We start from the raw sequence: 15,160 nt of genomic DNA on the forward strand, positions 1-15,160 counted from the left end.
GGCTGTCTTGGCCAGTGGCAGCAAGCAGCGAGTTATCAGGCAGGGGGCTGGCCTTTTCCAGGCCTTGAGTGACTGACCCCTTCCCCCTTGTGCTGCTGCAGAGCCTCAAAGCATGCCACTTCTGGCCAGGTCTCCAAGCACCAATAGGAAGTATCCCCCGCTGCCAGTGGACAAGCTGGAAGAGGAGATTAACCGGCGCATGGCTGATGATAATAAGCTCTTCCGAGAAGAATTCAATGTGAGCCATTTGTTTCCCCTGTGACTGGGTGGGCAGGGCAAAGCCAGTTTGGGCAGTGTGATTCTAGGAAGCCATTTGGGAATCAGGCTGTGGCCTCAGGAGGAGAGACCTGATCATCAGCCACCTGGTTCTTTGCAGAGAGAAGTTTCTAAAGTGCTATGGCTGAGGCACTTTGGCTATAGCCTCAACTGAATCTGCTGGGCAGAGAAAGAGGCGGCTTCTCGCCCTCACTCCTCTTCTTGCATTAAGCTAGCTGTGGGCCCATGTTTCAGGATGCTTGACAACCTAGGCAGAAACTGTTAGGTGAATGCAGAGTGCTAAGTGTTTTCAGGGCCAAAACATTTAGAGAGTTGTAGTAAAAAATGAGTTAAATGGCAAGCCAGGCTCCCAAGCATGTCTGAGATTGGAGTTACAGCTGGGCCTAGGCTGAAAGGAACTTTGCTGCCATCTTGTGTCTGTAGATGGTTTAGAAGTATCATTGGCCTTGAACTCAGAAGGAATTATCTTACCCCACAAATTATGCTTAGAATCACACAATCCCAAACTGAAAAGGGCCTTAAAAATAAGTTGTCTGGCCTATGTCCAATCAAGAATCCCCTCCACAACACCCCCTCCACGAATCTGTACTACTTCCATTCTCCATCTCTAGCATCTCTAGCCTCAACTGTCTTCCAGTGCAGTCCATTCTATTTTTGGACAATCTTCTTGGTTAGAAAGTTTTCCCAAGCTAGAATCCGCCTTCTCACATACCCCAACCTATTGTTGCCATTGGTCAATGAGGAAAATTTTCCCGTTAGATTCTATAGAATGTGGAGAGAGAGTCTCCTTTATCTCCTTTCCTTCTGGCCTTTGGCTATTCAGTCTGACCCTTCCTACCTAAAGCCTCGTCTTTAAGGACCAGTTCCATATATGTATATATATATGAATACAGTTACCCCAATTTCCTTGGCATTGGTTGCCTCTCTTTTCCCAAGTTTTCCTGTGGCACAAATCCAGACCTTCTTGAAGGCATAGTTTGGATCCAGTGCAAGCAATCAAATTAGAAACCATCTAGCATTTATTAAATGTTTACCACATACCAGGCACTGTGCTAAGTGCTGGGAATACAAATACAAGCAGAAAGATAGTCCCTGTCCTCAAATAGCCTCCATTCTAAGGGGGGAAGACAGCACTTAAAAGAAAACTGCAGAGGAGGGGAGAGGAGAGCATGGGGTAGGGCTACAGGGTGGAGAGTCTGTACAGTAGCCTGGAGAGGGATGGAGTCATGGAGGGAGGGTCTGGGAGAAAACAATCAGTCAGCAGCCACAGAGCCAGAGGGATCTTCTAGTGTGAGAAAGTCCAGGGCTGGAGTGAACTTCTAAGGTGAAGAGGCTGCCTAAGAACCTGCTTTGGGTAAGGCATGTGTCAGGGGCCAGTGATACAAAACAAGCCCTGTCCTCAGGGAGCTTGCATTCTACTATAGAGATGCTGTAATGCACACAAATAAGTCTAATACAAGGGAAATGGAGTCAGGAGAGAACACCAACAATGGGGGAACAGAGGTTGGATGGGAGGGGCGTTGGGAAGGCTTCCTGGAGGAAGTTCCTATTCCCTACAGCCCAAACACCAGTGTTTTTCTAAACCCTAACTCCCTGTCTGTTAGATTGCTGGATGGCAAAGGAAGGTGTGCTGGTGTCTTGCTGAGAAAGCATCTGCCCCTCTGCTGTGTCCACCATGAAGCCCATCCATGTGTAACAGGCCAAGAAAGAGCTTTCTCCCCATGACAGTATAGATGATGCAATGTTTGAGACCTTTAGGAACAACTTGGATTGGGGGAGGTGGGGTGGGGAGAAATACTCTCCTTGTGCTAGACAGTAAGAGTTGCCGTTGTCATAGCCCTATCTAGCTTCATCATTTTTAGTAACTTATCTTATTTTTCTTATGTCCTCTAGGCTCTCCCAGCCTGTCCTATCCAGGCCACCTGTGAAGCTGCTTCTAAGGAAGAAAACAAAGAGAAAAACAGATATGTGAACATCTTGCCTTGTACGTGCTTCTGGGATTTCTCATGGACATTTTTCTAGTTGAGAAGTTACAGAGCACATGGGCCTTTGGGGGCTAAAAGGAGAACAGTATTGAGTAGTAAGGGTAAAGTCCAGCTGCAGAGCTAAGAGACCTTGTGGCTTCCAGAGTCCTTTCCTAGGCCCAACACCACTCAGTGCTTGCTTCCATCAGTCAAAACTCATTCACTTAACAAACGTTTCCTGAGCTTCTGCTCTGTACAAGGACCTGTGCTTGGCTCTGAGGAGAAGATAAACCAAATGATTCCAAAATGAACTCGGTCCGTGAGGAGCTTACAGTAAAAGTGGATGACAATAATCATATTCCTGTGCTTATGTGCTAAACTGCAATGGCTGATAAACCTCCTAATGGCACTCAGAAGGCTTCCAAGGAGAGCATGTTCCCAGATTGTTTTGCCTGACTATGCATATTGGTTACAAGCATGTTCCCCAGAGCCAAGCATAAAGGGATAGAGACAGGTGCCCTGCAGCTCTAATGCAAGGAAAGGAGCTGACAAGACTAGGAGATAGTATTCTCAGTGACTAAAGACAGAAAGAATCATAGTATGAGCTTAACAGATTTAATGGTTCCTCTGGGCCCAGCAGAGTGCTTGGTGTCAGTATTGGGGCATTTCATTGTGTCCTTGTTACAATGCTCTGCTCCCAGTCCCAAAGACCCATACACCCATGTGTCAGAGGTAAGGATTCTTCCTTTGCTATGCTGTCTACCTCTTGATCCGCTTCAGGCTAGTGTCTTTTGGAAGATTGGGCCCTAGTGAGTAGGCAAGCTTGCACCCAGGGGCAGTAGTAGACAGCTGTTCTTCAAGAATATGAAGGGAACAATGGGGCAGAGAACACTGACTATGGGAACACTTTAAAGGGAAGAATCATGGCTGTTGTTCTCTCTTCTAGATGACCATTCCAGGGTACACCTGACACCGGTTGAAGGGGTTCCAGATTCCGACTATATCAATGCCTCATTCATTAATGTAAGAGCTTCAGCTCCTTTCATCACTCACCTGAATGGCTGCATGTCCCCATAGCCTGCTTGCTCCTGCCCAGCTTGCTGGGCATGATGTTTGTACATCTGTCTGTCTGACTCTTACTTGTGGTACCTTTGCAATGTTACTATGGCCAGCAGGGAAATGACTGTTTCCCTGTAAGGAAACCCTGGATAAGGACTGGTTATCTAAAAAGAAATGGTGCCAAAGCCAGTAAGATGTCAATTGATTGATGCAGGGAGGAGGTGGGAAAACACCAGACAAGGGTTTCTGAGCAACAATTCCTGATACCTCAGGGTTACCCCCTAAAGCCCTGAAGAAAAATAGTGGCTCTTACAGCTAAAAAGTATGAGAGCTAGGATTTGAAACAAGGATCTTCCAGTGTGCTTTCCACTGTACCATTCTACCTCTATCCTGTATGTAGCACATTTTAAAAAAACTAAATTCACTTTACATTTATCCCAGCATTATGTCCTTTGCAAATTTGATAAGCATTTCATCTATCCCTTTGTCTAAGTTATCACAGTCTGTTTCTGGATTTAAGGAGGAGACACACAGCTCGGACTCACAGAGAACTTACCAAGTCACAGTTCATTGCTATCAAGGCAGAGTATGCACTGAAGTTATGGCTCCTTGACTTTTTGTCTGGTCAGTTTTAGTCAATTCTACTTAGATTACAGACTTATCTCACCCCTGGGGCTTACATGGTTTTACACTTGGGAATAATAAACAAAGGAAATTGCTGTGCCAGTCATGAGGAGGGCAAAGAAGAACCACAGCAATTACACCTATGGAGTCATCAGTTACTGTTTCTGTCTGTATGTCCCCTTTCCTTCTCCTAAGGGAAGGGGTCTCATCTGACCAGCCTACCTCTAATTCATAAAAATGTGGAACAGAGGGGCAGCTAGGTGGCACAGTGGATAGAGTACTGGCCCTGGATTCAGGAGGACCTGAGTTCAGATCTGGCCTCAGACACTTAACACTTACTAGCTGTGTGACCCTGGGCAAGTCACTTAACCCCAATTGCCCTGCAAAAAAAAAAAAAAAACAAACCAAACAAACAAAAAAAAACTTGTGAGGAAGTTTTTCTTTGTATTCTCTATGCAGCTTCCACCCACTGCTTCTCATTATGCCTTCTGAAACCAATCAGGAAAAAAGCCCAATACATCTACTTAAAGACCTTTTACCACCCCAATTGCCCTTCCCTGAAACTTCAGAGTATCTTTCCTACTTCTAGCACTTAATATTTATGTGATTGTGGACAAGTCATTTGAACTCTCTGGGCCTCAATTGCCTCATCTGTAAAATGAGATGATTGGACTAAGTGGCCTCTGAGATCCTTTCTACCTACAAATCTGTGAACCTCCATATGGTGCCCAGAATTAAACCCGATATCCCAGATGTGACTTCAGCAGAGTAGAGTGACTATCAATTTCCTCGACCTGGACACTGTCTCTCTTCTGGGAGCCTGACATATCCCATTAGCCATATTGGCTGCCCTACACCTGTCCACTTACGTTGCAGCACCACACTTCAGCTCCTAGATATCTTTCAAACTGCTCTCTAGCTATGTCTCTCTAGTCTTGTATTTGTGAAGTTGACTTTTCTTAACTCACATGTAAGACTTTGCCTTTATCCTTATTCAATTCATTTTGATTAGATTCAGCTTAATGTTTCAACTTAGAATAATTTTGAATCATGGGATCCATTATGTTAGCTGCTCTCTGCCCCCCCCCACTTTGTTTCATTTATAAATTTAGTAAGTATAACATCTATTTATCCAAGTCATTTAAGAAAAGCATTCAATAGCATAATGCCAAGGACAGATAGATCCCTGGTGTGCCCCACTGGAAACAGCCTGCCTTTGGACATTGCCTAACCTGGGAATCTCTGCCCATTTAACCCGGATCTTAGGCAAACAAATTTATATCACACCAGAGGAAACAACAAACTTGCCTAGTAGGAAGGTGGTAGATGGAGCAAACAGCTAACCTCTGTGTAGGACAAGAAGAATAGAGTGTTTAAGAAAACAAACTTCTCTCAGGAAATGCAACCTGAGGCAGGAGCCTTGGGAATTCCAATTTAGACTTCCCATGGCAGCTATACATCAGACCACACAGGAGGTGGTGCTCTGTCTTATAGCTCATGAACAATTTTATCTCTGCATACCTTGAGTTATGCCTGCTCAGGGAGCCATAACAGTTGCTAATGCTTGAGAAATTGCAAAGAACTGCCTTAGAAGGAGAAAGCTGTATTGAATTTCATTCCCAAGCCTTGATTTTTACTCTGGGCGTTGGCTCAGCCATGGAAGCTTGCCTGCCAGGAATCTTTTTCCCAAGCCTGGCAGCTTTTAGAGAAGTTGCATCCACAAGCAGTGTGTACTTCTTGCCATCACCCCAGCAAGGGTTTCCTTCTCTACCTTTATGGTACTTTTCTAGGCAGCAGAGGAGCCAATAATGAACTTCTGCAGACATCATTTCTGCCATAGACAACATCATAGTATCACTTTAGAGCTAAGAAGACTGTTAGAAGCCATCTAGTTCAACCCCTTCAATTTACAAATGAGAAAACTGAGGTAGAGGTGACTCTTCTTGGCCTTCCCCGATTGAGGCAATCTTCATACCTATTCGGAAGGTCATTGTTAATGTTCCTCTAGGTGAAGGCAGAAGTATCTGTCTCACATGCTCTGGATGGCTTCTCCAGTCTCTCAACTGGTGAATCACTGGGAATAAAAGTATGAATAATGAAGTCTCACGAAGTGGACAAACTGAGGTATGATTCTAAGAAATGTCTTGATACGTTTTTAAGGACAGGTGCTACATGCCCCACTGATTGCCTATCATGCCCCAGCTTTAAAGCTAGAACCACCAATGTTAAAGGAGCAGCAGTCCCCAGGAATGCAGCAGCTCTAACCTAAGAAGTGCTTCCTGAGTAGGACCTGCAGAGCTGGAGATGCACTGGTCTCTTCAGTGACAGGGGCTGAAATGTAGTGGGTCCAGTCTGTGACGAGTAGTCTGAGGCAATGGAGCCAAGTAACTACAGTTCAGTAAGAAGAGTCCTGGCCCTGGGGTTATCATGCTCACTACCTGTGCAATCTTGAAAGCCATTTCAGCCTCCCTTCATCTCAGCTTTCTCATTTAGAAAACAAGGGGATTACATGAAACAGTGTCTGGATTTCCTTCCGGCCCCAAATCCTATCTCTGTAAAGTTTGGAGGAGGAAGTTGGTTTAGTGGAGAAAGAGTTCCATTTTGGAACTGCTGAGTGTGAGATGATTATAGGATAATATAGAATTACAGATAGATGATAGGTAAAGAATTGATGCAAGACTGGCGTTCAAGAGACATTAGGGCTGTATATCTAGGCTTAGGTACCATTTTCAAAAATAGAATTGAACCAGTGTGAGCTCGTGAAGTCACCAAGAGAGATGATCATAAGAACATGGACATAGAGATGGATAAGGCCTTAAAAACCATCCAGCACAGTTCCCTCATTTTATAGATAAGGAAACTGAGGCTCAGAGATGAAGCGATTTGCCCAATATGACTCAGCTAGCAAATATCTGATGTAGAGTTTGAACTAAGGTTTTCCTGACTCCAGATCTAGAGCACAAGCTACTACCTCCCTAGGCTCACTCTCTAATCTCTACTTGCACGGCAGGTTGGGTCCCCAAAGGGCAGCTGACTATTTCTCCCCTCAGGGTTCTAGGGGTAACCCCCCAGTATGTTGAGGATTCCAGTACTATCACTAATGAATCCCATCCAATGTTCTCTCTCCCAATATAGATCAACCAGTTGATATCTCCATAATTTCAAATAACCAGTTTTATACCCATGAGCCTTTGCAAAAAGATATTTACTGAGAAGTTCTGATAATGATAGAAGTATATCTCCCTATAGCAGGAAACACACTGTATCCTCTATACACCCACTTAGTCCCTGGGAAGAGTAGAATAAAATTTAAAATGGTTGCTACATAACCACTTTGAGGAAGGGAAGGCACTTCCTGGCCACTAGAGTGCTTTTCTCCTTTCTTGAAGTGCCCACCAAGTTCTCTTTAGGGTGTAGTTCATCTTTAGATGTATCACTGGAATGGATCAGTCACTCCCTTGTTTATTTGGGCTGGCTCAACCAGATCACTCCTCTTGCTATAGAATGAAAAAAAAGGAGCCAGGACAGAGCCTTGGGGACATGAACAATGTTCCAACAAATGAAGCTGAGAAGGAAGAAAACAGGGGATAGCAGTGTAAGTGGGAAGACAAGAGGATGCAGGTAATATAGATGGGTTTTTTCCTAAGAGTTTGACTGTGAAAGGGAGGGAGATAGGAAGGCAGCCTCCTGTGTGTTGTTTTTTTTTTATCATGAAAGTATTTTATTATTTTCTAGTTAAATGTAGAGATAGTTTCCAACATTTGTTTTCTTTTCTTTTGGGGGGGATGGGGCAATGAGGGTTAAGTGACTTGCCCAGGGTCACACAGCTAAGTCTGAGGCAGGATTTGAATTCAGGTCCTCCTGAATCCAGGGCCAGTGTTTTATCCACTGTGCCACCTAGCTCCCCCACCCCAACATTTGTTTTTATAAGATTTCTAGTTCCAAATTTTTCTCCCTCCCTCCCTTCCCTCTTCCTTCCCCAAGACAGCAAGTAATTTATGTACAATCACATTAAACATATTTCTGTATTATTCATGTTGTGAAAGAAGAACCAGAACAAAAGGGGAAAACCTCAAAAAAGAAAAACAAAAAAAGTAGAAACAGTATGGTTCAATCTACATCCAGATTCCACAATTCTTTTTTCTGGATGTGGAGAGCATTTTCCATCATGAGTCCTTTGGAATTATTTTGGATTATTGTATTGCTGAGAAGAATTAAGTCTATCACAGTTGATCATCACACAGTGTTGATACTGTGTACAATGTTGTCCTGATTCTGCTCACTTCACTCAGCATCACTCCACTTAAGTCTTTCCAGGTTTTCCTGAAATCTGTGTGCTCATCCATCGTTTCTTTATAGCACAATAGTATTCCATTACATTCATATACCACAACATGTTTAGCCATTCCCCAATTGATAGGCATCCCCTCAATTTCCAATTCTTTGCCACCACAAAAAGAGCAGCTATAAATATTTTTGTACATGTAGGTCCTTTCCCCTTTTTTATGTTTTTTTTGGGGGAATAAAAACCTATTAGTGCTATGGCTGGGTCAAAGTGTATGCACAGTTTTATAGCCCTTTGGGCATAGTTCTAAATTGTTCTCCAGAATGGTTGGATCAGTTCACAGCTCCACCAACAATACATTGGTGTTCCAATTTTTCCACAGCTTCTCCAACATTTATTATTTTCCTTTTTTGTCATATTAGCTAGAGTTGTTTTAATTTGCATTTCTCTAACCAGTACTGATTTAGGGCATTTTTTCATATGACAATAGATAGCTTTGATTTCTTCATCAGAAAACTGCCTGTTCATATCCTTTGACAATTTCTCAATTGGGGAATGGCTTGCATTCTTATAAATTTGATTTAATTCCCTATATATTTTAGAAATGAGGCCTTTATCAGAAATACTGGCAGCGTTCTATTTTAGATAATCTTTTTTACTAAGTGCAAGTTATGGAATATGGTAGTAGTCTAGAATAACAGATTCAGGAGGAGGGAAGGCTCACCCATCTACGTCTCCCATCCAACATCACTTTCCCTCTCTGCATGTAGACAGAGAGCCCAGGCACCTGTTTCGTCTCATTTAAGCCGGTTGTGAGTGAGTCCTGGCATTAGCAGCAGGTAACAAAAGGGCTACACACCCTCCATTTAGAACCAGAAGCTGCAAGAGATCACCCAGTGACCTGACACAGAGGAGCTAAATGTGGAAGGGCATTGTCTGCACAGCCACACAGCAGGAGGGAGTGCACTGTCATACAGGGTCCCATCGCCTCTCCCTGCTCCATGTCTATATCCCTGGGGACTGGTCATCAAAGCAGGAGGATGTGGGAGCTGATGACAACAGGTGGTCCTCCCTCTGATAAGACATCCCCTTCTCAGTGGTCAGTCAATTTGCATTTATTACATACTTTCTATGTGCTGGGCACTATACTTAAGCTTTGAGCATACAAAGAACAACAAAAGACAGTCCTGACTTTAAAGGAGCTCGAAGTCTAATGGGGAGACATGCAAACAACTATATACAAACAAGATATATGTCACATAATGTCACGGAGATAAATAGATTTATATGTCATATATACATAGGGACATCAATAAGAACTTAGAATCTCAGGGAAGGCACTAAAATTAAATAGGTTGTAACGATTGGAATAACGCCACCTGCTGGAGACTTACTGTAGAAGAGTTCCACCCATGAAGTGAAGGTCTTTGAGGGCAAGACCAGGAGTCTTTTCTTTGGCGTCAGGAAGTGACGCGGGCTAGTGGGAGGAGGAAGGAAGAGACTGGCGCTCAGTCTCGCTTTTTTTCCTTTGGACTCGGGTAGAGAGCGGAGCTAGAAATGTGCTCTCCCTTTAATAGATAGGAATCTAGGCCTTTCTTCTCTCTTTATCAAATTTTTATTCTCCTTAATAAATGCTTAAAAGTCTAACTCTTGCTAAAGCTTATAATTTATTGGCGACCACTCATTAGATATTTTAGACAGTTTAGCTAGAATTTTAGCCCTTAACAAGGTCTAGGAAAGGCTTCTTGCAGAAGGTGGCACTTAAAGGAAGCCAAGAAAGCCACGATGTAGCAATGAGGAGAGAGATTTTCAAGCAAGGGAGAGCCAGCAAAAATACCCACAGTTGGGAGATGGAGTGTGGTATGTTTGGAACATCAAGTGGGTTACTATAACTAGGTCAGTATGTATTGGGGAGTAAGGTGCAAGAAAACGAGAGGTAGAAAGGGGACAGGTTGTGAAGGGCTTTAAAAGCCAAACAGAAGAGTTTATACTTGACCCTGGAGAGGAGCAAGAGCCACTGTAGTTTGGTGAATGATGGGGGTGGAGTTGGGTTTGAAATGTGCCCCGCCCCACAAACCCCTGAATGACATATATTTGTGTTTTAGGAAGATAAATTTAAGTGGAAGATGGACCGGTGTAGAGGGAGGCTTAAGACATCTGTTCCTGTTATGGTCAGGTGCCAGGGTACCGCTGATCCCTAATGTTCCACTTGTCATCTGCCCTATCTGAGCCTCTTCTCCATCAGTGGAGTGATGGACAGTTGAGGCTCCATTGATTTGAAGATTAAGATTTTCCTCTGCCATTTCTATTCGTCTTCATTTCCTTAGCTTAGACAAGAAGAGCCCAGAGTATTAGAGCCACGGTGGGAAAAAGGAGATCTCTCACTCTGATCTCCCCAGAGCTGCAAAGATATTGACCAAGCAGATGGTTGGTCCTACCCCTCCTGCATCATGTGGATTGCAGCTGTTCTTCCTGTATCTATCGACCCACTTTGGTACCCTCCAAATCACCCACTTTGGGGGAAAGCCCCACTTGCCCTGCCTGGTTAGGTCTCTATTGGTATCTGTATTGAGAATTCAGTCTCCATTTTCTAGTTTATACTGGGTTTGTTTTTTGTTTGTTTTTTCCCCTGAGATTTGGAGATGACTGTAATATTCCTGATGAGAGTGGTTGCTTGTGATGCCAATTATTATTGTCCTATGATTCAGAAACCCCACCCAAAGCTCTCAGGGAAATGGTTGTTGGACAAACTCTGCCTCCCTTCCTCTCCCATTTGTCATCCTGCCCTCCTCTTGCTTTCTACCGTCATTCTCTTCTCCCCTTATGCTCTTTGGGCCTCCTGCTCTCTGCCTTACAGCCTCACTTTTCTTTCTCTGAGCTAATACCTCTGAGATTTCTGTGTCCGCCTCTTCCCTCACAAGTGTTTAATTTGTCATCCTTTGTCTCCTTCCTTCCTTCCTCAGTGACTGAAGTGTCACTTGAGCTCAACTGTTTCACACTGGCCCTTCCTCTTGGCCTCATCTCCCAGCCTCTTTCCTCAGTGAAAAACTCACTTTGCCTTCATGTAGACACTCAACTTGCCCCTCCCCCACCAAACACACCTTTCTACACCAAGGAAAGAAAACTATATCCATTAAGACAACTTAGAAAGCAAGCAGTATTTTTTTAATGGTTCATTATCCAGTGTGGGTATCCAGGACCCTTTTGCTTTCTCCTCTTTTCTGTTGTCTGCTTCTCATTCCCCATAGCATTATAATGCAAACACTCACCCTAAGAAGCTGCTCATTAGCAGATTTGTATAGGTTGGGAGAAGGGGAGGTTAAGTTGTAGGTTTCATGTGATGGTGCTGTCCCTCTTCCCCAGTCGTACGGGTCACTGAGATTTAGCAAGACCTTGTTCATTCTACTTCCTTTTATTGTAGAAGTGGGGTTGTATATTTGGGGTGGTCCCTGATGTACTGTGAGTGCCTAAGCAAACAGTTCCAAAGTTAGGATCTAGCCAGTGGCTACTAAAGACATATTTCATTACCTCAGTTCCTACTGTTTTCATCTAGCTAAGTTCAGATCTGATCATTTAACGTGTCCCCTCAGATGAATGGAAGGTTTCTATTTCACCCCCATCCCCTCTAACCCAGAAGCCCTTTGTCTCTGGTAGTTTATACATCCTTCCTTAACTGCTCGACAGATGTGTAGGAAGAGAGAGCCTTCAGTGCTCCTGTGCACATTCAGATGGGGATGTCTGCTGGACATAGTGTAGTCCAAAGGAAAATCATGCCCGGGATTTTCTAGGAGAGCCTTCCCCTAATGGTTTCACCAGCCCATATTCTTGGGTGGAGATGGCCTTCCAACCAAGTAGTTTCTTTGGAAATGTGAAGGTCTATCTTCCTGTCTTCTGTTGTTGCTACAATCCTCATTGTCAGTTGAAGTTGGAGGGTCAGTTGGGTGCCTAATCTGCACTGGGAAGATAGTGCCCTCACTTGGTTGGTCATAGTTAGGTATTTCTCACCAATGTTCATAAAATAGCTATGTGGCTGAAGAGACCAATCCAATCTCTTGATATTCTTTACTCTGTTTCCCCTGTGCTTTAGCTAAACCCAGTCTTAGGGGCTCTCTTGGCTAGAACCCCAGGAACCAGGTTCTGGGAAACAAGACCTTTTCCAGATCCCAACTGAAGATCCTAGCACCAGGATCAATGTGGTTTAGAGACTCCCAAACTAAACAAGGTGAAGTTTTCCTTTCTCTCCATTGCTAATTGTCACTACCTTTTTCCCCCCTCTTTCTCTCCAGGGCTACCAAGAGAAGAACAAATTTATCGCTGCACAAGGTGAATTTATGTTCACTTCATGCCATTGAGCTTAGCGTCAGAACCCCTAATGGGAAGGACCATCCAACTTTCCAGCTTTCAAGCTGGACACATTGGAATCAGTCTGCCTGGAGTGCTTCTTTGTCACTGTTCACCACTTAGGAAGGGTTTTAAATGACTGAAATCTGCTTCCTACTTTACTGAGAAGGGCCTATTTGTTCATTTGTTGTTCCAGACAAAATTTGCAAAGTCCTTTGCTAGATACAAAGTATTATCTCATAGAGGAGCCGAGATGCAAAAATAACCAAAATAAATCGTAGAGGATGCCATATACAGAAGAGAGGTTGTTAGAATGCTATGAGATTCAAGAGGAGAGAGAGAGAGAGAGAGAGAGAGAGTACTGATGGTAGTGTCCAGAGAGCCTTTAGAGGGCTGTCAAGGATCTCAAAACTGGAAGGACATCCCAAAAAGCACCTGATCCCGTGGGGTCCTGAGCTGCCTCAAATCGAATACCTCCAGGACTAAGCCCACGACAGGAAGGTTAGCTACATCTGGTAGTGGCCAATTTTCTCAGAAATCTTCAGAGCTCAGGCCTTGACAGCCCAGTCCCAGAACTCCCAAAGCTCCTAGAGCTCAGCTTAAGTCTCCAGATTCACACTTACAAACACTGGGGGATCGTGTTCTAGAACATGCTGAGCCCCTTGCTGCCCCCCCCTTTTTTTTTTACACTCTCCTTGTCCTAGTGGGATCATGGCAACCATAGCCATGAGAGTCAGGAAGGGATAGAGAAATTGAGCAAATTTCTGACCAAAAGTCATAGAAAACCTATGCACAGCATAGTCCAGACAGTAAGTCACTGAAAGGAAGAGAAATTGGATGTAGCCACAAAGAGGTCCTTGGGACTTGCTCCAGATCAGTAGCCTCAGCTGCTTTCTTTTAGAGGGAATTAAAGATTTCCCTGGCATATGGAGACAGATTTCTAAATAGTCTAAAGCAAGATCTAAAGCTCCCACATGCTTTTGGTTTTCTTGTGAACACACTGTAATGTCCACTTCTCATTCCTCTTTGCTATTGGCTACTTTTAGGACCAAAAGAAGAAACAGTGAATGATTTCTGGAGGATGATCTGGGAACAAAATACAGCCACCATTGTCATGGTGACCAACTTGAAGGAGAGGAAGGAGGTGGGTTCAGAAGAGTGATATTTGCTCCCTTCCCTGAGTCACAGCAGCAGTGATGACTAGAGCTGGGAGCCTTGGGGTGGGGGAGCTGTGTCTGTGAATATGGGCAAGCCTGTGGGGGAGCCTGGCCCTCGCCCGTTCCAGAAAGGCCATTCTCTCTTCAAGCTGCTGGGAACCAATTCCAGATTTGGCACCGAGAAGAGTTAAGCAACTTGCCTATGAGGTCAAACTGAAAGGCAAGTCGGGCTTGCCTTTCCAGGTGCTTGCTTCTGCTGCTGTCCAACAGCCGCGCCTGGGGGCGCATTCCTCTGCTCAGACCACATCTGAGGTGGTCGGGATACTTGGGCTCTGGCACCCCCAGGATGAGGCTTGTGGAGAAATTATGAATCGGGCTTTTCTGCAGCACTTCCACCTTCCTCACAACTATCCTGTGAGAGAGTCAGTGTGGGTATGAACTCCATCTTACAGATAATAAACTGAGGCTCCAAGAAATGAAATGACTCCTCCAAGGTCACACAGCGTCTGAGCCGAGGCTTCTCCAAATTCCTGACTCAGGTCTAACTCAGTCTTCCTGTTAGGATACTTCCTCCAAGACTGTGCCTTTCCCAGACTGTCCAGCAGAGGGTTCTTTGGGTCCATTGAACCTAAGGAATAGAGAGCTAGCTGACTTTGTTCTGGGCCAGGACTCCATTGAATAACCTCCTTTCCTATTTTGGAGCCCCTTGAGGGCCAGGGTTAAGAGTTAGGGAGAAGGAACAAGTACCCTAGAAATCTACTGGCAGCCTACAGCCTGGCAACAAGGTGATAGAAGTCGGGTCTGGAGCATCTTCCCTCTCACCCTGGAGTGGATGCCTAAGACCCAGCACACCACAGCTGGGAGGGCGAGACCATTGGCTTAGTACCTGGGTCTCCCTCACATGGCCTGCCTTGTGGAGATTCAGGAGTCCAATTCAGCAGAAATGTAGCCAGGAATGAAATGTTCTTCCCAGGCAGAAGAGAACACACACAGGATTGTTTTTCATTGAGCCTATTTGGACTGTGTAGGGGGTAGCACTTAATGTCTTAGATGTATCCAAGAATCTGCCCACCCAGGGAGCAGGCTCCTGGCCCTAGAGCTAAGAAACAAAAGCCTGGGGGGTAGAGAGAAGACCAAGATCAATTGTAGAGGTTAAGTTAGACGTGAATTCTTTTTTTCACTTTCATTTGTATTGCTGTGTTTTGTTTTGATGTTACAAACATTTACAATTGGTCTCTTGTGACCTCATCTGCAATTAAGATATGGATAGGGGGCGGCTAGGTGGTGCAGTGGATTAGCACCGCCCTGGATTCAGGAGGACCTGAGTTCAAATCCGGCCTCAGACACTTGACAATTACTAGCTGTGTGACCCTGGGCAAGTCACTTAACCCCCATTGCCCCACCAAAAAAAAAAAAAAAAGATATGGATGAATCTACTGATGGTTACTGGGGAA

The 15,160-nt window shown here is 44.5% G+C and overlaps 1 protein-coding gene across 5 annotated transcripts in view; it reads left to right on the top strand.

The window, feature by feature from the left end:
* PTPRA (protein tyrosine phosphatase receptor type A) overlaps nucleotides 1–15,160 on the top strand; it is a 194,314-nt gene that overhangs the window by 164,672 nt on the left and 14,482 nt on the right. For all 5 annotated transcript variants that reach the window (XM_043970062.1, XM_043970063.1, XM_043970060.1 and 2 more), the window contains 5 exons: nucleotides 102–238; nucleotides 2,170–2,260; nucleotides 3,187–3,263; nucleotides 12,495–12,531; nucleotides 13,596–13,693. In XM_043970062.1, the coding sequence (XP_043825997.1) occupies nucleotides 102–238; nucleotides 2,170–2,260; nucleotides 3,187–3,263; nucleotides 12,495–12,531; nucleotides 13,596–13,693 (440 nt within the window). The remainder of the gene's footprint in view (nucleotides 1–101; nucleotides 239–2,169; nucleotides 2,261–3,186; nucleotides 3,264–12,494; nucleotides 12,532–13,595; nucleotides 13,694–15,160) is intronic.

The sequence above is a fragment of the Dromiciops gliroides genome, chromosome 6, assembly GCF_019393635.1.
Source record: "Dromiciops gliroides isolate mDroGli1 chromosome 6, mDroGli1.pri, whole genome shotgun sequence".
Taxonomy (NCBI): Eukaryota; Metazoa; Chordata; class Mammalia; order Microbiotheria; family Microbiotheriidae; genus Dromiciops; species Dromiciops gliroides.